At 36.9% G+C, this 16,393-nt stretch overlaps 2 protein-coding genes across 2 annotated transcripts in view; one reads left to right on the top strand and one right to left on the bottom strand.

Annotated features, from left to right (window-relative positions):
- Positions 1-2,358: 2,358 nt before the first annotated feature.
- Positions 2,359-3,307, bottom strand: LOC124166641 (NADH dehydrogenase [ubiquinone] 1 alpha subcomplex subunit 13). The gene is made up of 3 exons (XM_046544258.1): positions 3,156-3,307; positions 2,805-2,955; positions 2,359-2,728 (listed from the first exon to the last, which is right to left on the bottom strand). Exons 1-3 carry the CDS (start codon positions 3,247-3,249, stop codon positions 2,521-2,523), a joined length of 453 nt encoding a protein of 150 aa, XP_046400214.1. The 5' UTR covers positions 3,250-3,307; the 3' UTR covers positions 2,359-2,520.
- A 48-nt stretch (positions 3,308-3,355) lies between these two features.
- The window catches only part of LOC124166640 (probable ATP-dependent RNA helicase DHX34), a 28,128-nt gene continuing 15,090 nt past the window's right edge, over positions 3,356-16,393 (top strand). The window contains exons 1-9 of the mRNA XM_046544257.1: positions 3,356-4,195; positions 4,285-4,489; positions 4,579-4,697; positions 9,433-9,599; positions 10,887-11,090; positions 13,280-13,412; positions 13,890-14,038; positions 14,339-14,543; positions 16,022-16,236. Of these exons, the coding sequence (XP_046400213.1) occupies positions 3,883-4,195; positions 4,285-4,489; positions 4,579-4,697; positions 9,433-9,599; positions 10,887-11,090; positions 13,280-13,412; positions 13,890-14,038; positions 14,339-14,543; positions 16,022-16,236 (1,710 nt within the window). The 5' untranslated portion in view covers positions 3,356-3,882. The remainder of the gene's footprint in view (positions 4,196-4,284; positions 4,490-4,578; positions 4,698-9,432; positions 9,600-10,886; positions 11,091-13,279; positions 13,413-13,889; positions 14,039-14,338; positions 14,544-16,021; positions 16,237-16,393) is intronic.

Genomic DNA, 16,393 nt, shown 5'->3' with positions numbered 1-16,393 from the left:
AGGTATGTGTTGGATGCAAAATATTATGCTGATTGGATTGTTCCAATGGTAAGTGGTGGGCTGAGCTGCGCATGATTGGCAACTTTGTGAAACACCATTTTGTCTGGAAAGATAATATTATACAAATTACCAGAGGGTTGCACTTAACGTCTGATCACACCACATGCAGTACAGACACACCGAGTTTTAAGTTTTTAACAACTCATTTGACTAAATGGCAATAGCCACAAACAAATAGAAGGAAAATTGTACATTTGCTGTCGCACAGAGAGAAGTCAGGTGTGATCCATCAGTGGGACACACTGCAATGTGTGAAAGCATGTCCAAATTCCACCAAGTCTACTTGCCAATAGTTGATCTTTTTATTAGGAATGCTCTAGTTGGGAGAGAGGTTTTGATTTTTTTCTAGGGAGGGGGGGATAAAGGGTCTGACAGTCTCATATTTGAAATTAAAAACAAAATAAAACACTTACTGTAGAAAATATTCTCTACAACTGTATTAAAAATCTAGCCTTTTTTTATAAATCTGGGGGGGAGGGCACATGCCCCCATACTCCCCTCCTAAATCTGCCTGTGTACCAGGGGTGCTGACTTACAAAAAATATTGGGGGGGCCCAAACCGGGGACCTTGCCCCGGTAAATTTTATAAGTAGTGAATTTTAAGACTCATATGATCAACATTAGAACCCTGATCACTCGAATCTCGATATCTGGACACTCCGGGGAAAATTGACAAGCCTGACACATTTTTTCCTCACATCTGTAACGAATTTTTGGGGGGGCTCGGGCCCCATGGAGTTGGCGCCACTGCTGTGTACATAGGCATCTGTAAGCACCTTCAGGGAGATGATCACCACCAGGGATAACAGTTGGTGAGGCATGTAGTATGGGGTGATTGGGGTATAGAATTTGGAAGATTTTAAATCTTAAAATGTTTAAGGTGCTCTGAGCCTTGAAATACCTTTACTTATTGGATGTATTGAATCAAATTTAAAAAATATTTCTTTATCAATTCAATTTCTCCCGGGATAAAGGCTAATGCCTGAACACAACATGTGGGTATAGACTTCACTCAAAATAAGACTCCTGGGAAAAGCCACTTATTCCTCTAGTACATAATGCTTATTCACTGAAATGCATCTCTTTTCCATAATTATTATTAACTTTAATATATTGTGGACTCTGAGAACACTTGAGTTACTTTTTGAACCACTCTAACCCACTAAGGAGATAAATACCTTCCATGAGTCAGTGGCAGATAGAACTTGGGGTCACAATCCTCCTACGGGCACTTGAAACTGATCAGAATCATTCCGATTGATTTTCGTTCCAAATAGTCAATAGAAGAATAGAATGCTGTGCTTGAAAATTTTCATTCTGACAACAATATGAGATCTTGTGGTGAGCTTTCATATTGAAAATTTTCAAACAAATTCCGATCTTTCGGCCATCCATTATGCTTGGAATGAAACCCAATTGGTAAAATCCTATTAGTGCAATGCACACCTGCTGAGGCAGGAATTTGCATAATATATATATATATACATATATATAAATTATGGACTGTTCTGATAGAGAGAGAGGCAACTAAACGGTAAGAAAGTGGTTCCCCCCAAATCTGATGTCTGGATTCACTCAACCAAGAATTGACAACGTAGAAAATAAATTTCCATTTCTTCAGGTTAATATTTCCATGTTAACTTGAAGGCAGCAATTGGGCATGCTCAGCCAACAGAGCAGCTACATAATGATTCCACTGAATGCATGCTCATTGAGAGCAGTCAGCCGAATGGTACTCCCAAGCTCAGTTCTCAGCTTATGGTTTGATAATGTATCGCAGACCTAAATATAATCATTTCTTCCCTCCGCTCCTTGCACCTAAGAATTTTATTTAACAGGGAGTGAGTGCTCTCTTGGAGCACTACAAAAAGCAACACAAGAGCTCCAAAGTCGATATCTGTCAGCTGAACATGCCCATTATTGTATCTCCGAGACCTAAGGAATGAGTGACTCCTGGGAACATTTACAGGATTATGATCGCTGAATCAAATGCAGCATCACTGCCTAAGCTTGCAGAGGTTAATAAAAACAAGAAAAAGAGCACAAGGATAAAATGCAATTGAAAGCTTATCAATTCGTGGTGACCAATAATTTATTATAAATAATTGACCTGAATGAAGGAGAACGGCATTTAGAGAAATCTATGCGTAGTTACATTTCAAGGCCATACAAGTGACAAAAAAGGAGTGAACTACCGTCAAAGAGACAATACTTTCATAAGTAGGATTACCCAAATTTGTGTCCAGTAACAACCACAGCTTCAGAGGAGTATGAGAGTGAGACATTTAAAAACGCAACTCAGAAAATTACTTCTATTCTTTATCCTGTATTTACAGAGTATTAATTTCCATCTTCAATACATAAAACTGGCTACAAAAAACTTAACGTTCACCATCATAAGGATTGCCTCACAGAATGCTCTACGTTGCAATACTAATGCACAGTAAGAAACAGCATTCTTCAGTGCCACATAGTAATATTTGATCTCCTTGCGAACTCCCTGTATGGCGCATGAACATAATATTCAGTAATATGAGGTTCAAGCAAAGTGTCCGGCGGAGTTGTTCGGTAAATTGGTTCGCCATTCCACTTTCCCACCTCCCATCCTTCAACATTAGCCATCAGTTTCGCTTCTTCATCACGATTTCTCCTTAACTGCTTCAGATACCTACAAGGAAATGGAGATACTCATTAGATTTCCAGGCTACAAATAAAAAACCATGCACTTCTAACTCGACGCTTACTCTCTATCTCTTTCCGCCACCAACAATGGAAACAGTGCTATACGTGAGCTCCTCATTTCTATTTCCTCGCGCTTGATCTTCTTGCATTGTAGATAGTATAGGTATAAGGCCGCAGTTGTAATACCAGTGAAGCCAAGAAACATTGAGTAACCTGTGTTTCAGAAGTGAGAAAAACCACATCAATAGAATCCATGTCTATTTCATTGAAATTATTGAATGCTAAATCCTACATGTCTTTGCTATGGCAATACTAACAAAACAAGGCAAGGAAGTCCACCATCGGGACCCCGAGTTTTAAGACATTTTACAATCTCATCAACAAGAAAAACAAAGAAAATATATCATAATTACCACTGAAATATTGCTTAGCAGGACTTCTGACAAAGTTAATTGCAGCATAGCCCCCGGGTGGGGGCATATCCTGTTTCTTGGACGTAGTAGCCATTTCTCGAAACCAGCCGATGTCTTGCGCTCTCCGCCTGTCGTTTATCTCTTTCTCGAAATTCGCGTATCTCGCATTCGTTTTTTTAGTGTGACAAACGATATATGAATGTTTATGTTTACCGTGGGATTTAAACGAAAGTAACATACATATTTGATATTCGTACCAATGGGTATTTATAATTAAGCTCGAGGGAGAGATAAGCTATGTGAGTGGTAACCTTTTCAAAGAAGAGATGTGACATCAGGTATCGTAAATGCTCAGAAGAGGCCTTAGATGCATTTTGATGGAGGGGGTTCTTGGCGAGTAAGGTAATCAATGCTAAATTTCACCTGGCTGCTGTACAATTGAGCTTATTTAAGATTCTTTTAACGAAATTGCTTAAATTAGTCTTATTTCAAAATTTGGCTGCATTTCGTTGGATCGTACGGCGTGCGACAACCGGTTATTACCTTCATCTACTCTAAAATTTATAGTCTGTCCGTGGATTTTTAAACCAGGATTGTGGACCTCTCCAGTAGGTGTTAAACGATGGTGAGGTGAAAAATTTCGAGATTTCAAAATGACCCAGAAGCGGACACTTACTGCAAAGTTAATGGTTTATAAATCGTAGCGTTCAGTTGTAGCGTTGTGAAAATGGAACCATATCATAGATCCTATGATTCGCCGAGACCCTCAACTTCGAGGTCACATAGTCGGAAAGAGACTAAAGATTTCCTTCGGGATGATTGTCCTCAGTCTAGCAAACACGTGAATAAGAATTCAGAGAGTAGGACCTTCAGTTTTCTTGATTATAAACATGAGCTTAACGTGGTGTATTTCAAAAACAATTCCTTAATCAAATACGGAACCCAAGAACACACAGAATTTTGGCAGTTTTTAAGGAAGTACGAATCAATGCAAGTGAAATCCGCTACAGCCAATGCATGTTCCAAGTGTGATGCTACTGGTAAATATTCCATTTTTACTCCCGCATGAAATTAGTTCTAAAGGCGTTTTTCGTCAATGGTGATAGATTAAAAACCTATTTTCTTCTAGTTTTATCTTTTCTGACGAGTGTTAGTGAAATTCAGTCGAATCTTCCGCCGATGGACAGAGAATCAGGAAGATGGCTTTCGAAGCAAAACTTGGCCACTTTTCAGGAGATTTTGCTGTTATATTTGGACTTTAAACAGAAGGAAAAGTTTAACAAATTGAAGAAGTTGCGTAAGAGTCAAGCCAGTCTACCCGTTACTCAGTACAGGTAAAGTATAATCTTACGTTTGTGCCTACTCCATTTACATTACTTCAAGTCTATATTTCAGTCTTTCATATTACCTATTGTATTTTCAGGGATGAAATAATTAAAGCTGTGAATTCCAATCAAATTGTTATCATTGCTGGGGACACCGGTTGTGGGAAATCAACTCAAGTTCCTCAGTATCTTCTTAAGGCTGGATACAAGAACATAGGTATGGAGGTTACAATTATCATTTATTGCCTGAATAACACAATTTTTCCCCTAGTGATTCAACTTTAGTGGCTCAAATGAGGGAGAGAGAGAGCTATAATTGGAGCAAGTTTAGACATCACATGCTTGGTGAAAGTGCAGATTACTCAGTGTAGTACATTTAACTGGACTTTTAGCCAAAAGTACTACCGTAATTAAGCCAATTTATGGCAGCCTGATACTTTACTAAAAGCTACTGTACCAGAAGTGTAGAAATTAATATTTGTTGTTTATATTTTATCATGGGTTTTTGTTTGAATGCTGTTTATAAATTTTATTACCATTCTCTCCACCCTTTCTTCCATATTCTTCCCTCAATAGGGTGGTTTCCTAATATTTTTTTATTGCCTAAATCGAAAGATTATTACTCCTGGAGTACGTATTTCATGCTTTTAGATTTTTAAATGACGATATTTATTTTTCGTGGTTAAATGAAAAGTGAAAATTTTCAACCCCTCGTAAATGTGACGGCTAAGAATGAATGCTGGGGAAAGCCCGTGTAACGTCATTCTGGTTCCGGCTGCCGCCGTGTGAGGCCACCTTGGTACGAGGCCTTGAAAGCCGATACGATGCAGGCTGGTAGCAGGTAGCAGAGTACCCGGCCAGCAGGTAGTGCTTGGCTTTAATCAGGATTATTAATACCCTATCACACGAAGATAACTTTCCGACCTTAGGCTGTTTTAATAGGTGATTATTAAGAGATGTTTCCCTGAGCTCTGTGCCTCATGCATGCATTGGTAATATCGGACAATGTAAAACTCCTACCTACTCGTATAGAAACTAGGTCCCTGTGACGTCACGTGGAGTGGCATCACATGGGGGCCAATCTGGCCTTTTTCAAATGCGATTATAATTGACCATTGCCATTCGTTTAAACTGGGATTTCTAAAACCATATAATGTACATTATGAATACACTAATGGTGGGTAACGAATCGCAATCAATGCCTTTCGTTTTCTTTCATGAAGGAAACTACCCTATTGCGCAAATGACCTCAGCTCTCAGTTGTCTCGTCCAAATACCATACCTTGGAAGAAATAATTGTTCAATGAAACTAATTTCTATCATAATTACTCAATCAGAAGTCTGTTGTGAAACATTGATCCACAAATGTCTCACTCATATGCTCTTTGTCTCAAAGGATTCCTTTTAGATTTGAAAATGATTTGTAAAAAATATGTCAGGAAAGCAAAACTCTCTCAATGAAGCCTAATGAGGCCACTCTGTGTTACGTGGGCAAATAATCACAATGTTGGGTTAGCAAAACATCTAATATCCATTAGAAGAACCTTTCTTAAGTTTATATGAAGTTAAATTGGCTTGCGGTATCCAGTGCTTCAAGGTCTGAATTTTTCCTCATCATTTGGCTAAAAAATTGATTGCCTTCCTCCATCCATCATACTAAATCATATTAAGCCTGATTGTGAGAGACGATGTGCTCCTCCAAATACTAGTTATCATGGATTGCCTCACATGTTTGTAAGCATGAGGAATATTATCCATTTAATTTATCAAGAAAGCATAAGATATTTCAATTAATCAACTTCTTTGCACCTAAAAACAAAGAGCACTGGCAGAGGAGGGGAACACTGAACTTAAAACAATGGAATACTTGCCAGTGTACACTGTCAGGGTTCCCAGTGGTGTAGTCCGGGAGGTCTGAAACCCCCCCCCTGAAATATAAAAGCACAATTATTTTCCTTTATAAATGAAAACAAATTATTGAAAAAAACGTGAATTTACAAAATATTTTTTCAACAAATGAAGTTTTTCCAATTTTGAAAAGTGTTAAAATTAGTTTAAAACCCATTACTTATTACCCTATTTTTCAAAAATTTTCCCCCCGAACGAAATTCCTCGCTACGCCACTGTTCTCACTCAACCGTGAAAACCTGAAAACCGTGAATAAGCCGTGTATTTCCTCTAGCGTGATAAAAACCTGGAGAAATCCGTGAATTTCGTCATAAAACCTTAAAAATCTCTCAAACTTGGTGAAAAAACTACGGTTGACAGATCAAAGGAAAAACCAATTTGTCAATAATGCTTCAAGACCAGTCACTTGCAGACACTCTCCAAGTATTTATCTGCACACGTATATTTTAAGGGCAATTATTGGTCCGTGTGTCATGACGAATTAGGGAATTGGGAATTGGGAGTGAATATCCATGGAGAAAAAATTAGCATGCTAAGATTTGCCGATGACATAGCCGTTATAGCAGAGACAGAGAAGGATTTGAAAAATATTCTGGTTAATATGGGTAGGGTAATGAGTAGATATCAACTGAAAATAAGCACAAAGAAAACCAAGATCTTAGTATGCAGCAGAAGAGAAGAAGTCAAGACCAACATTAAAATAGGGAGGCAAAAACTGATAGAGGTGGATGAATTCTGTTATTTGGGAAGCAAGATAAGTAGTGACGGGAGAAGCAAGAAAGAAATTATCAGCAGAATAGCCCAGGCGAAGAGAGCATTCCACCAAAAGAGAGACCTGCTTACAGTGGGAAACTTAAATATGGAAGTAAAGAAACAATTTATAAGAACCTATATCTGGAGTAGGCTCCTATATGGAAGTGAGGCATGGACAATGACCGCAGCGGAGAAAGCAAGGATAGAGGCCTTCGAAATATGGTGCTACAGAAGAATGATGAAAATCAAATGGATCGACCGAGTTAGTAACGAGGAAGTCCTAAGAAGAGTAGGAGAGAAGAGAAGCCTCATGAAAACCTTAATAAGAAGACGGAACAACCTTATAGGCCACATCTTGAGACATGATGGCCTGATGAAGACAATCGTCGAAGGACAAGTGGAAGGCAAGAATGGAAAAGGAAGACCCCGAACAAAATATATGGAACAAGTAAAGAGAGATGTGAAAGAGAAGAAATACGTAGGTGTGAAAAGATTAGCTGATAGGAGAACTGAGTGGAGAGCTGCATCAAACCAATCCTAGGATTGTTGACCAGTCGCTACCTTGGTTTGACAAGGTTCTAACTGACATTTTTGCAAAATTTGGTGTTTTCACTCAAGACAACTAAGTTTATGTTTCTTTATGTGTTGCACCGGTTTTTATTCCTCTATGTAAAATAATAACAGATTTATAACAGTGACAAAGTTCCAACTGCAAGGAGAAAAAACTAATATTTGGTGTGAAAAGGTTCTAACGGCATTTTACTTATTTTATTACTCATATAAACATGTAAAAAAATCAAATAAATAACATATTTTCTTAAAGTAATAATTACTAGTGTATCTAGTGGATCACTAGTGTATGCGCCAAAAATCAAAAATAAATTCCTATTAATAATATAAATAGAGCAGTTTAAAACTTTGACAAGGTTTGTCTCAAAACCAGCTGATGGTCAGTTAGAACCTTGTCAAACCAAGGTAGCGCAGTGATGATGATGATGATGATGTGTCATGACGGTTCATTGATCTTAAATCTGTGATTGGAAGACCGGTAACCAAAGTGTTCATTAACCCTGGCAAAAAATCAGACACTTATTCACTTCCCTGCCACCCTACTCCTTCCATTTTCCCACTCACAACCTTTAGCTGGCCCTGAATTTTGCTAACGATAGGTGACGTCATAAGAGATACCACTTTCATTGCTGTGTTTGCATGGTCGCGTTTGTTAAATTTTTAGTTAACGTGTGGCTGATGATTTTTATGTGATCAATATTTCTGTAATATGGCTCATCAGCAGACCGTGAATTTGGAGACGTTTAGACCCTGAAAACCTGAAAAAATCGTGAATTTTGTAATGTAGTGCTGTAGTAATTTCATTGCTGCATTTGCATTCACGGTAACGGTCGCGTTTGTTAAATTTTCAGTTAACGTGTGGTCGATGATTTTTACGTGATCAATATTTCTGTAATATGACTCATCAGCAGACCGTGAATTTGGAGACATTTAGACCCTGAAAACCTGAAAAAAATCGTGAATTTTGTAATGTAGTGAGAGTGGAAACCCTGACTGTGTAAGGGATCAGTTCATGCCAGTCTGGTACTTCTCAGAATAAGCAAAAACCATCTATTTTAAATGGGAGAACGTACAAAATTTCAGTGTGTGTGAATAGTGCTCTGTAATTGCATAAAATCAGGTATAGGGCCCCAGTATTTTTTTGTCCGAGGAAAAATTCAATTGAATTTGATGAGTTGAAAAAAATTCAAGTTGAGTGAGTTCCCATGTGTTTAAATCGAGAAAAAAGTCATATAGTGTTTGAAATATCTAGATACTTTATAATTTCTTGGCTTCAATAGGGGAATAATTCCATTTTATTCTTAAGAGTATAATGGGGTAATAGGAGACGGCAGGAGAGGTATCAATATAATACTGAAATGGACTGTAATACATCTACATATCTAAACTAATCTAATCTACATATTTGCCTGTTTTTCTTATTCATGCAAGTTCCAAGTTTGCAACTTCAGTTCCATATCTGTTCCAGGTATGGAACTTCAATATTATATACACTCCAGGTCTGACCAGACCAATTCCATTTATGATTTAAATGGGGAACTTGTGTGAAATTTTTCACTGTAAGCCCAGGTGATTTAGTCATGGCAGACTGCAACCTTTATAATTTGGGCACTGATAGATCTCATCTTCAAATGTAAAATGCTTGGTATGCATTCGTTTTAATGTTGGTATTAAATTTCATCACTTTTATGTCAAATCTAATATTTAAAATTTTCTTGTAGTATGCACCCAGCCTAGAAGAATAGCTTGCATTTCTCTGTCGAAGAGAGTGGCGTATGAAACATTGAATGAATATGATACCACAATTGGATACCAAATAAGATTCGAAAAAAGCAAAACTCAGCATACAAGGATTGTATTTGTGACTGAAGGACTGTTGTTGAGACAGGTTAGAGGCCATGCTTTCCATATTTTTCTTATTTATGAAGATAAATAATAATTGCTATTGTTAAAAATATACAGTACATTCTGGTTAATTGGAATATTTTGGGACATGTGCACTCAGCTGCTCCTCCCTTCCTTAATTCATGTAGAAATTAAAAAAATTGTTTTATGTGGCTCTTCAATGCAGTTTGTATTTCACCATCATAACAAACAATATTTAAAAATATTGATGAATATCACAAAGGATTTTGTCTACGCACAAGATTTTGGATGATTACGCCTTGGAAAGTGATGAACTCCCCCTAAACTACGACCTTAATCTGTCCCTGAATATGCCATTTTAAGCATGATCATTGAAATGTAACAGTGAAGAATACTTATGAGTGAAAAGGATTTATTGTTCTCTTATCTTTGAGTTAAAGCATGTTATTAAAATTATGAAAAATAATATATTTAAGAACATTTATCTGGGAGTAGATCAAATTCATACATATTTCTCTTAGCTTTGACGGAAAGAAAAATTTGTTTATGACTATTGGCAGCTGGAGAGACACTGAAAGAAGATATGCCTTCAATATTACTTTAATTGTGGAGGGACCATACAAAATTGATTTAAAAAATTGCATACCTTAGCATAATTATTTGGCTAATATGTACCACTGAAATGACTCCTCTTTGAATGACTATCTGTCCTAATTAACTGAAGGAATCTTTTGGTGAATCCTTGATTGGGTTCTTGATGGAGAATTGTCTTACACAAGTGGCTATGTATGATATCCAGTTGCCCAATTAACTAGGATCTACTGTGTTTTTGAATCAATAAATAATTTGCCTTTAATTATATTCTCTGTTAAGTTTGTTGATCAGTTATATAAATTATCTGTAAATTTCAGCATTTTTGAAAAAAATAATGTTTCATTTTTGTTTTATGTATTTTTTTATTTTTTGAAATGAAATTGAAAAGTTTATTATTCTACTGAAATTTAATTTATGAATTTTATTATCCTTTTTGATCAACATTTTGATAATCTCTCTTCTCATATGTATTCACTTCTATCTGTTGCCATTAGAAGTTTTGGTAGATTTTATTTAGAGTGGATATTATATTTGTAGTACTTACATTTGAAGGAGGTAAACCGAAAGATTTATCTACCATAACTTTCCGAAGGGGTTCAAACCCCATCCTGTCACTATGACCTCGATTCACATAATGCTAATTAGTTGCTCACCTAATTTTATCCATATTGGATATGTCATTTTACACATTTTTATCACTCTGGGATCATTTTAGGTTTCTAAGGATCAGAACTTGTCCAGCTATGATGTGGTTGTTCTAGATGAAGTTCATGAGCGTCATCTGCCAGGTGACTTCCTTCTGGGACTTTTGAAGTGCTTGCTCTATCAACGCAAGGATCTAAAACTTGTTTTAATGTCTGCCACTATAAATATAAAACTTTTTCAAGATTACTTCTCAAATGATGCTGTTGTTATACAGGTAATTGTATACTTTGATTTTTTAAATCATTATTAGAGAGTGTTGTATATAAATGAACCAGCACATAGCCCAATAGCCCAGTAAGGGACAATAAGAGTTTTTTTATGAATAAACTGTGTACCGAGTGAATGCAATATACATTAATGTATGATTGGTCATATTAAACTTTGTTATAAACATTTGATAATTTATATTTCTGTAAATGAGGTCATGGTCATGATAGCAGCCCAATATCTGAAGAGATTTGTTCACTTTTGGCAAGCGTTAGGGAAGGCCTCTGGCCTTTCTCTCAGCTTAAACTAATTTATTCATAGGCGAATTTAGGGAAGGGGGCACGTGCCCCCCTCCCCCAGATGCTGAAAAAATAGACAAGATTTTGAATATGTTCATTATTTTGTGTATTTTGTAGCCTTGGTCATTTTATTTCATGTTATTAACTTTTGTACTTAAATAAAGAGAATATTTCATTCATTAATTGTGTATGACATTTTTAATCTCAAAAATGATAATACTGTTCGCTTGTCAGACCCCTGCGCCCCCTCCTCTTGGTTCCATCATCATCATCATCATCACTGGTCAACAATCCTAGGATTGGTTTGACGCAGCTCTCCACTCAGTTCTCCTATCAGCTAATCTTTTCACTCCTACGTATTTCTTCTCTTTCACATTCTTCTTTACTTGTTCCATATATTTTGTTCGAGGTCTTCCTTTTCCATTCTTGCCTTCCGTCTGTCCTTCGACGATTGTCTTCATCAGGCCATCATGTCTCAAGATGTGGCCTATAAGGTTGTTCCGTCTTCTTATTAAGGTTTTCATGAGGCTTCTCTTCTCTCCTACCCTTCTTAGGACTTCCTCGTTACTAACTCGGTCGATCCATTTGATTTTCATCATTCTTCTGTAGCACCACATTTCAAAGGCCTCTATCCTTGCTTTCTCCGCTGCGGTCATTGTCCATGCCTCACTTCCGTATAGGAGCATACTCCAGATGTAGGTTCTTATAAATTGTTTCTTTACATCCATATTTAAGTTTCCCGCTGTAAGCAGGTCTCTCTTTTGGTGGAATGCTCTCTTCGCCTGGGCTATTCTGCTGATAATTTCTTTCTTGCTTCTCCCGTCACTAGTTATCCTGCTTCCCAAATAACAGAATTCATCCACTTCTATCAGTTTTTGCCTCCCTATTTTAATGTTGGTCTTGACTTCTTCTCTTCTGCTGCTTACTAAGATCTTGGTTTTCTTCGTGCTTATTTTCAGTTGATATCTACTCATTACCCTACCCATATTAACCAGAATATTTTTCAAATCCTTCTCTGTTTCTGCTATAACGGCTATGTCATCGGCAAATCTTAGCATGCTTATTTTTTCTCCATGGATATTCACTCCCAATGCCTTTTCTTTGATTTCCTTAATGGCTTTTTCAATGTAAACGTTGAAAATTACGGGTGACAATGTACAGCCTTGTCGCACTCCTTTCTTAATTCTTGCTTCTTCACAGCTGGGCCCTGATTTTATCACGGCTATTTGGTTTTTGTATAAACTGTGGATGATTCTTCTGTCATTATAAAGAACCCCAATTTCCTTTAGGATTCCAAGCATTGTGCTCCAATCCAAGTTATCAAATGCTTTCTCTAAGTCCACAAACGCAACGAATGTTGGCTTGTTCTTTTCCATTCTCTTTTCTATGAGCAGTCTTAGGGCCAATATTGCTTCCCTTGTGCCTTTGTTTTTCCTGAATCCAAATTGGTCCTCATCCAAGTACTCTTCTGCTTTTCGTTCTATTCTTCTATAGATGATCCTTGTCAGTATCTTTGATGCATGTGTAGTAAGGCTTCCACCCTTGAATTTATGTCCTAGGATATACCACTTGCAGTAGAAAGACCCTCACACCCCTTTAAAAAAATAATGTGCCTGCTTCTGAATAAAGTTTCCCATTTTTCCCATAATACCTACCTATGATGAAATATTGAGATTCCGGACTCTTTTTTCGTACCTTACTGTCTGTAATTATGTAATTGTTCATTTGATAAACCCTTTTAAGCTCAAGCCATAATCCCCAAAGTTGGTGCTTCATTTTGTTGTTAATTAAGAAACAAATATTTTGATGTGCCTAATTATTTCTGGATTTTTCAAAAGCTTTATTTTTTATTTTTTTTAGAATTTCTTGTAACATTTTCATATTTACCCCTGCTCAGGTTCCTGGACGATTGTTTCCCATTAGGCTGAATTACCTCCCAATTTCCATTGAAGAAAAGTCATCCAAGTCTGAGAGAATAAACCCTGCTCCGTACGTGAGAATTCTTCAATTAATCAATGAGAAATATCCAAGTAAGGCACAATTTTGTTGATTTGATTTATTCACTTTGAAGTGTTACTTCGTAGCTCTTTACATGGATATTTAAACCTATGAGATGGTACCAATGCAATATCGTACCATCACTCCAAATTTTGCATTGTTTTCTTGCTGTTAAAAGGTTTCCTAAAATATTTGATCAAATGCTTTTTTCTTATTTGATCCCTATGAAGTCCTTCAAACTAATTGAACTTTCTCCTAGCTCCTCTGTGGATTCAGGTGAGTGACAGAGAGTACAATGAGACTTCAGTTTGTACATGTGGTGTTTCACTTGTTTGAAAACATAGGTCAACTTCCCCAAAAGCATGAGCCTTCAGTTGAAACTGTGGTGTTTCACTTGTTTGAGAACATGTCTTGACTTCACCAAAAGCTTTTGTGTGCTATTCAGGTTTAATATTTGAATTTCATGTGTATTTATGTCTTCCTAATATTTTCTCCTCTATTCTATGAAGAAAATGAAAGAGGTGATGTCCTGATATTTCTCAGTGGCATGAGTGAAATATCAACTGTGGTGGAAGCTGCACAAATTTATGCACAGCAATCACAGAGCTGGATAATCATACCTCTTCACAGCACGCTTTCGATTGAAGAACAAGATAAGGTAATCCCATAACTTTTTAATGTTTCACTAAATAGTAATAACCTTATAAGTGTGAATATAGTCCCCCCTTTTTTTCCAAAAATGTCCGTGGTAAAAGTAAAGGGGGGACTATATTCAAACGCATTTTTAAAATTATTTCCTGAAACTTAAGTCTCAAAATTAGGGGGGGACTATATTCGGAGAAATACGGTATATATGTATTCCATTTGATATTTGTTCTTGCATGTATTCCTTAATATCATCTTCAAAGTGTGAAAAAATCAGGTGGAATTGTATATTGATGCATATTTTAATTTGAAGGTATTTGACTATCCACCAGAAGGCATCAGAAAATGTATTGTGTCAACAAATATAGCAGAAACATCAATAACAATTGATGGTATCCGCTTTGTTGTCGATTCTGGGAAAGTGAAAGAAATGAGCTATGATCCAACTACAAAGATGCAAAGGCTGAAGGAATTTTGGATCAGCCGTGCCAGTGCAGAGCAGAGGAAAGGGCGAGCTGGTAAGTAGAAAATTTATTGTGAACACATTTTTCCCTGTTTAACTTACTGATTAATTCACTATCAAGGTATCATTAGCACTGTCATGAATCCTTGCTCCCTTTTTAATTAGATTAATAAATTATTGAGCAAATTTAACAGAAGTGGCATCAAATCTGTCACTCCCTCCAAATCGATCTAATCCCCAAGATTTGAAGTTTTTTACGTGATTTGAACCAGAACGCATAAACTTCTAAGTAAACTATCTTTGTTACTTTGAAAATGTGAATGACTTGTACATTAATGTTCTTTTGTTCAATTGTTCTTTCTGTAACTAAAATGTAGAGGTGTAATTTAAAATAGCTTCCTGTAAATTGGAAATAATGCAGCTTCAAAGTCACTATTGTTTACGTTGGGCTTATTAGGGCTTCCTGGCCTCTGGATTTGAAATTGTTTTTGGAATTCTCCATTGGTGCTTTTTGGAATAGGGTGGTTTCCTTCATTAAAGAAAACGAAAGGCATTGATTGCGATTCGTTACCCACCATTAGTGTATTCATAATATACAAATTATTTTGTTTTAGAAATACCGGGTTAGACGAATGGCAGTGGTCCATTTTTATCCTCATTTGAAAAGGGCCAGATTGGCGCCCATGCGATGCCACTCCACGTGACGTCACAGGGACCTAGTTTCTATTGGAGAAGATAGGAGTTATACATCGTCTGAGGTTACCAATGCATGCATGAGGCGCAGAGCTCTGGGGAACATGTCTTAACAATCACTTATTAAAACTGGCTAAGGTCGGAAAGTTTTCCTCGTTTGATAAGTTATTAATAATCCTTATTTAAGCCAAGCGCTACCAGCCACCAGGGTACTAGGCTACCCGCTAGCAGCCTGCATCGTATCAGCGCTAAGCCTCGCCTCAAGGTCACCTAGCAGGGCGGCAACGGGAACCAGAAATACGTCACGCGGAGAGACTTCCCGGCTTTCATACTTAAGCGTCGCGTTTTCGTCTGCTTGAAAATTCTCACTTTTCATTTAATCGCGAAAAATAGATATCGTCATTTAAAAATCTAAAAGCGTGAAATACGTACTCCAGGAGTAATAATCTTTCGATTTAGGCAATAAAATAATAATAGGAAACCACCCTATTGAATTCCTTGTTTCATTCTGAGAATTGCTGTGGTCTGTGCAAGTGCTGTAAATGGTGCTTCTGTGGGCAAATGTGAGAACTAGAAGTGGTATTGCTCAGTTACGTGTTAATTGCTCATGAAAAATTTATTCTTGGAGGTGAATATACATACACCTTATCAGTAAATTTTCAAAACTTTTAGAATTTTATGGATATGTATCCTAGAATTTATTCAAATCCGTAAAAGATTTGATGTTGGATTCTGATTCATGAAAATTGTGGATTGGACCCATCCTTATTTAATAGTTCAATTTAGTCGATACTGGTATGGTCATGACTTCAATCCTGTTGCTATTCTTTTTATTTATAGGACGTACTGGGCCCGGTGTTTGCTATAGGCTCTACACTGAGGAAGAATTTAACTCTTTGGAGCCTTATTCCACTCCAGAAATTCAGCGAGTTCCCTTGGATTCTTTATTGCTTCAAATGGTGTCAATGGGTTTGCCTGATGCTCGGAAATTTCCATTTCTGGAACCACCTCCTGCTGAGAGTATTGAGAATTCCATCTTAACTCTGAAAGAACAGGTAATAATAAAAATACTTATTTTGATGTGAGTTGTGCATTTTTAACTGACGTTTTCCTTTGTGTGTGAAATTTATATGCCTTTACTAATTTGTGCAGGGTGAGCTTTAACTTCTGTAATCACACCAACCTTTAGGTTGAATCTTTGTGCGTGAGTGA

Source organism: Ischnura elegans, chromosome 10 (genome assembly GCF_921293095.1).
Source record: "Ischnura elegans chromosome 10, ioIscEleg1.1, whole genome shotgun sequence".
NCBI lineage: Eukaryota > Metazoa > Arthropoda > Insecta > Odonata > Coenagrionidae > Ischnura > Ischnura elegans.
This window is presented reverse-complemented; position numbering and strand designations above follow the sequence as displayed.

Bases quoted from the DNA above. Each gene is read 5' to 3' on its own strand.
- LOC124166641 (XM_046544258.1), bottom strand. From the start codon at position 3,249: ATGGCTACTACGTCCAAGAAACAGGATATGCCCCCACCCGGGGGCTAT. The intron at 2,956-3,155 runs GTAATTATGATA...TCTGAAACACAG, and splicing joins TGCTAAGCAATATTTCAGTG to GTTACTCAATGTTTCTTGGC. The intron at 2,729-2,804 runs GTAAGCGTCGAG...ATTTCCTTGTAG, and splicing joins GTGGCGGAAAGAGATAGAGA to GTATCTGAAGCAGTTAAGGA.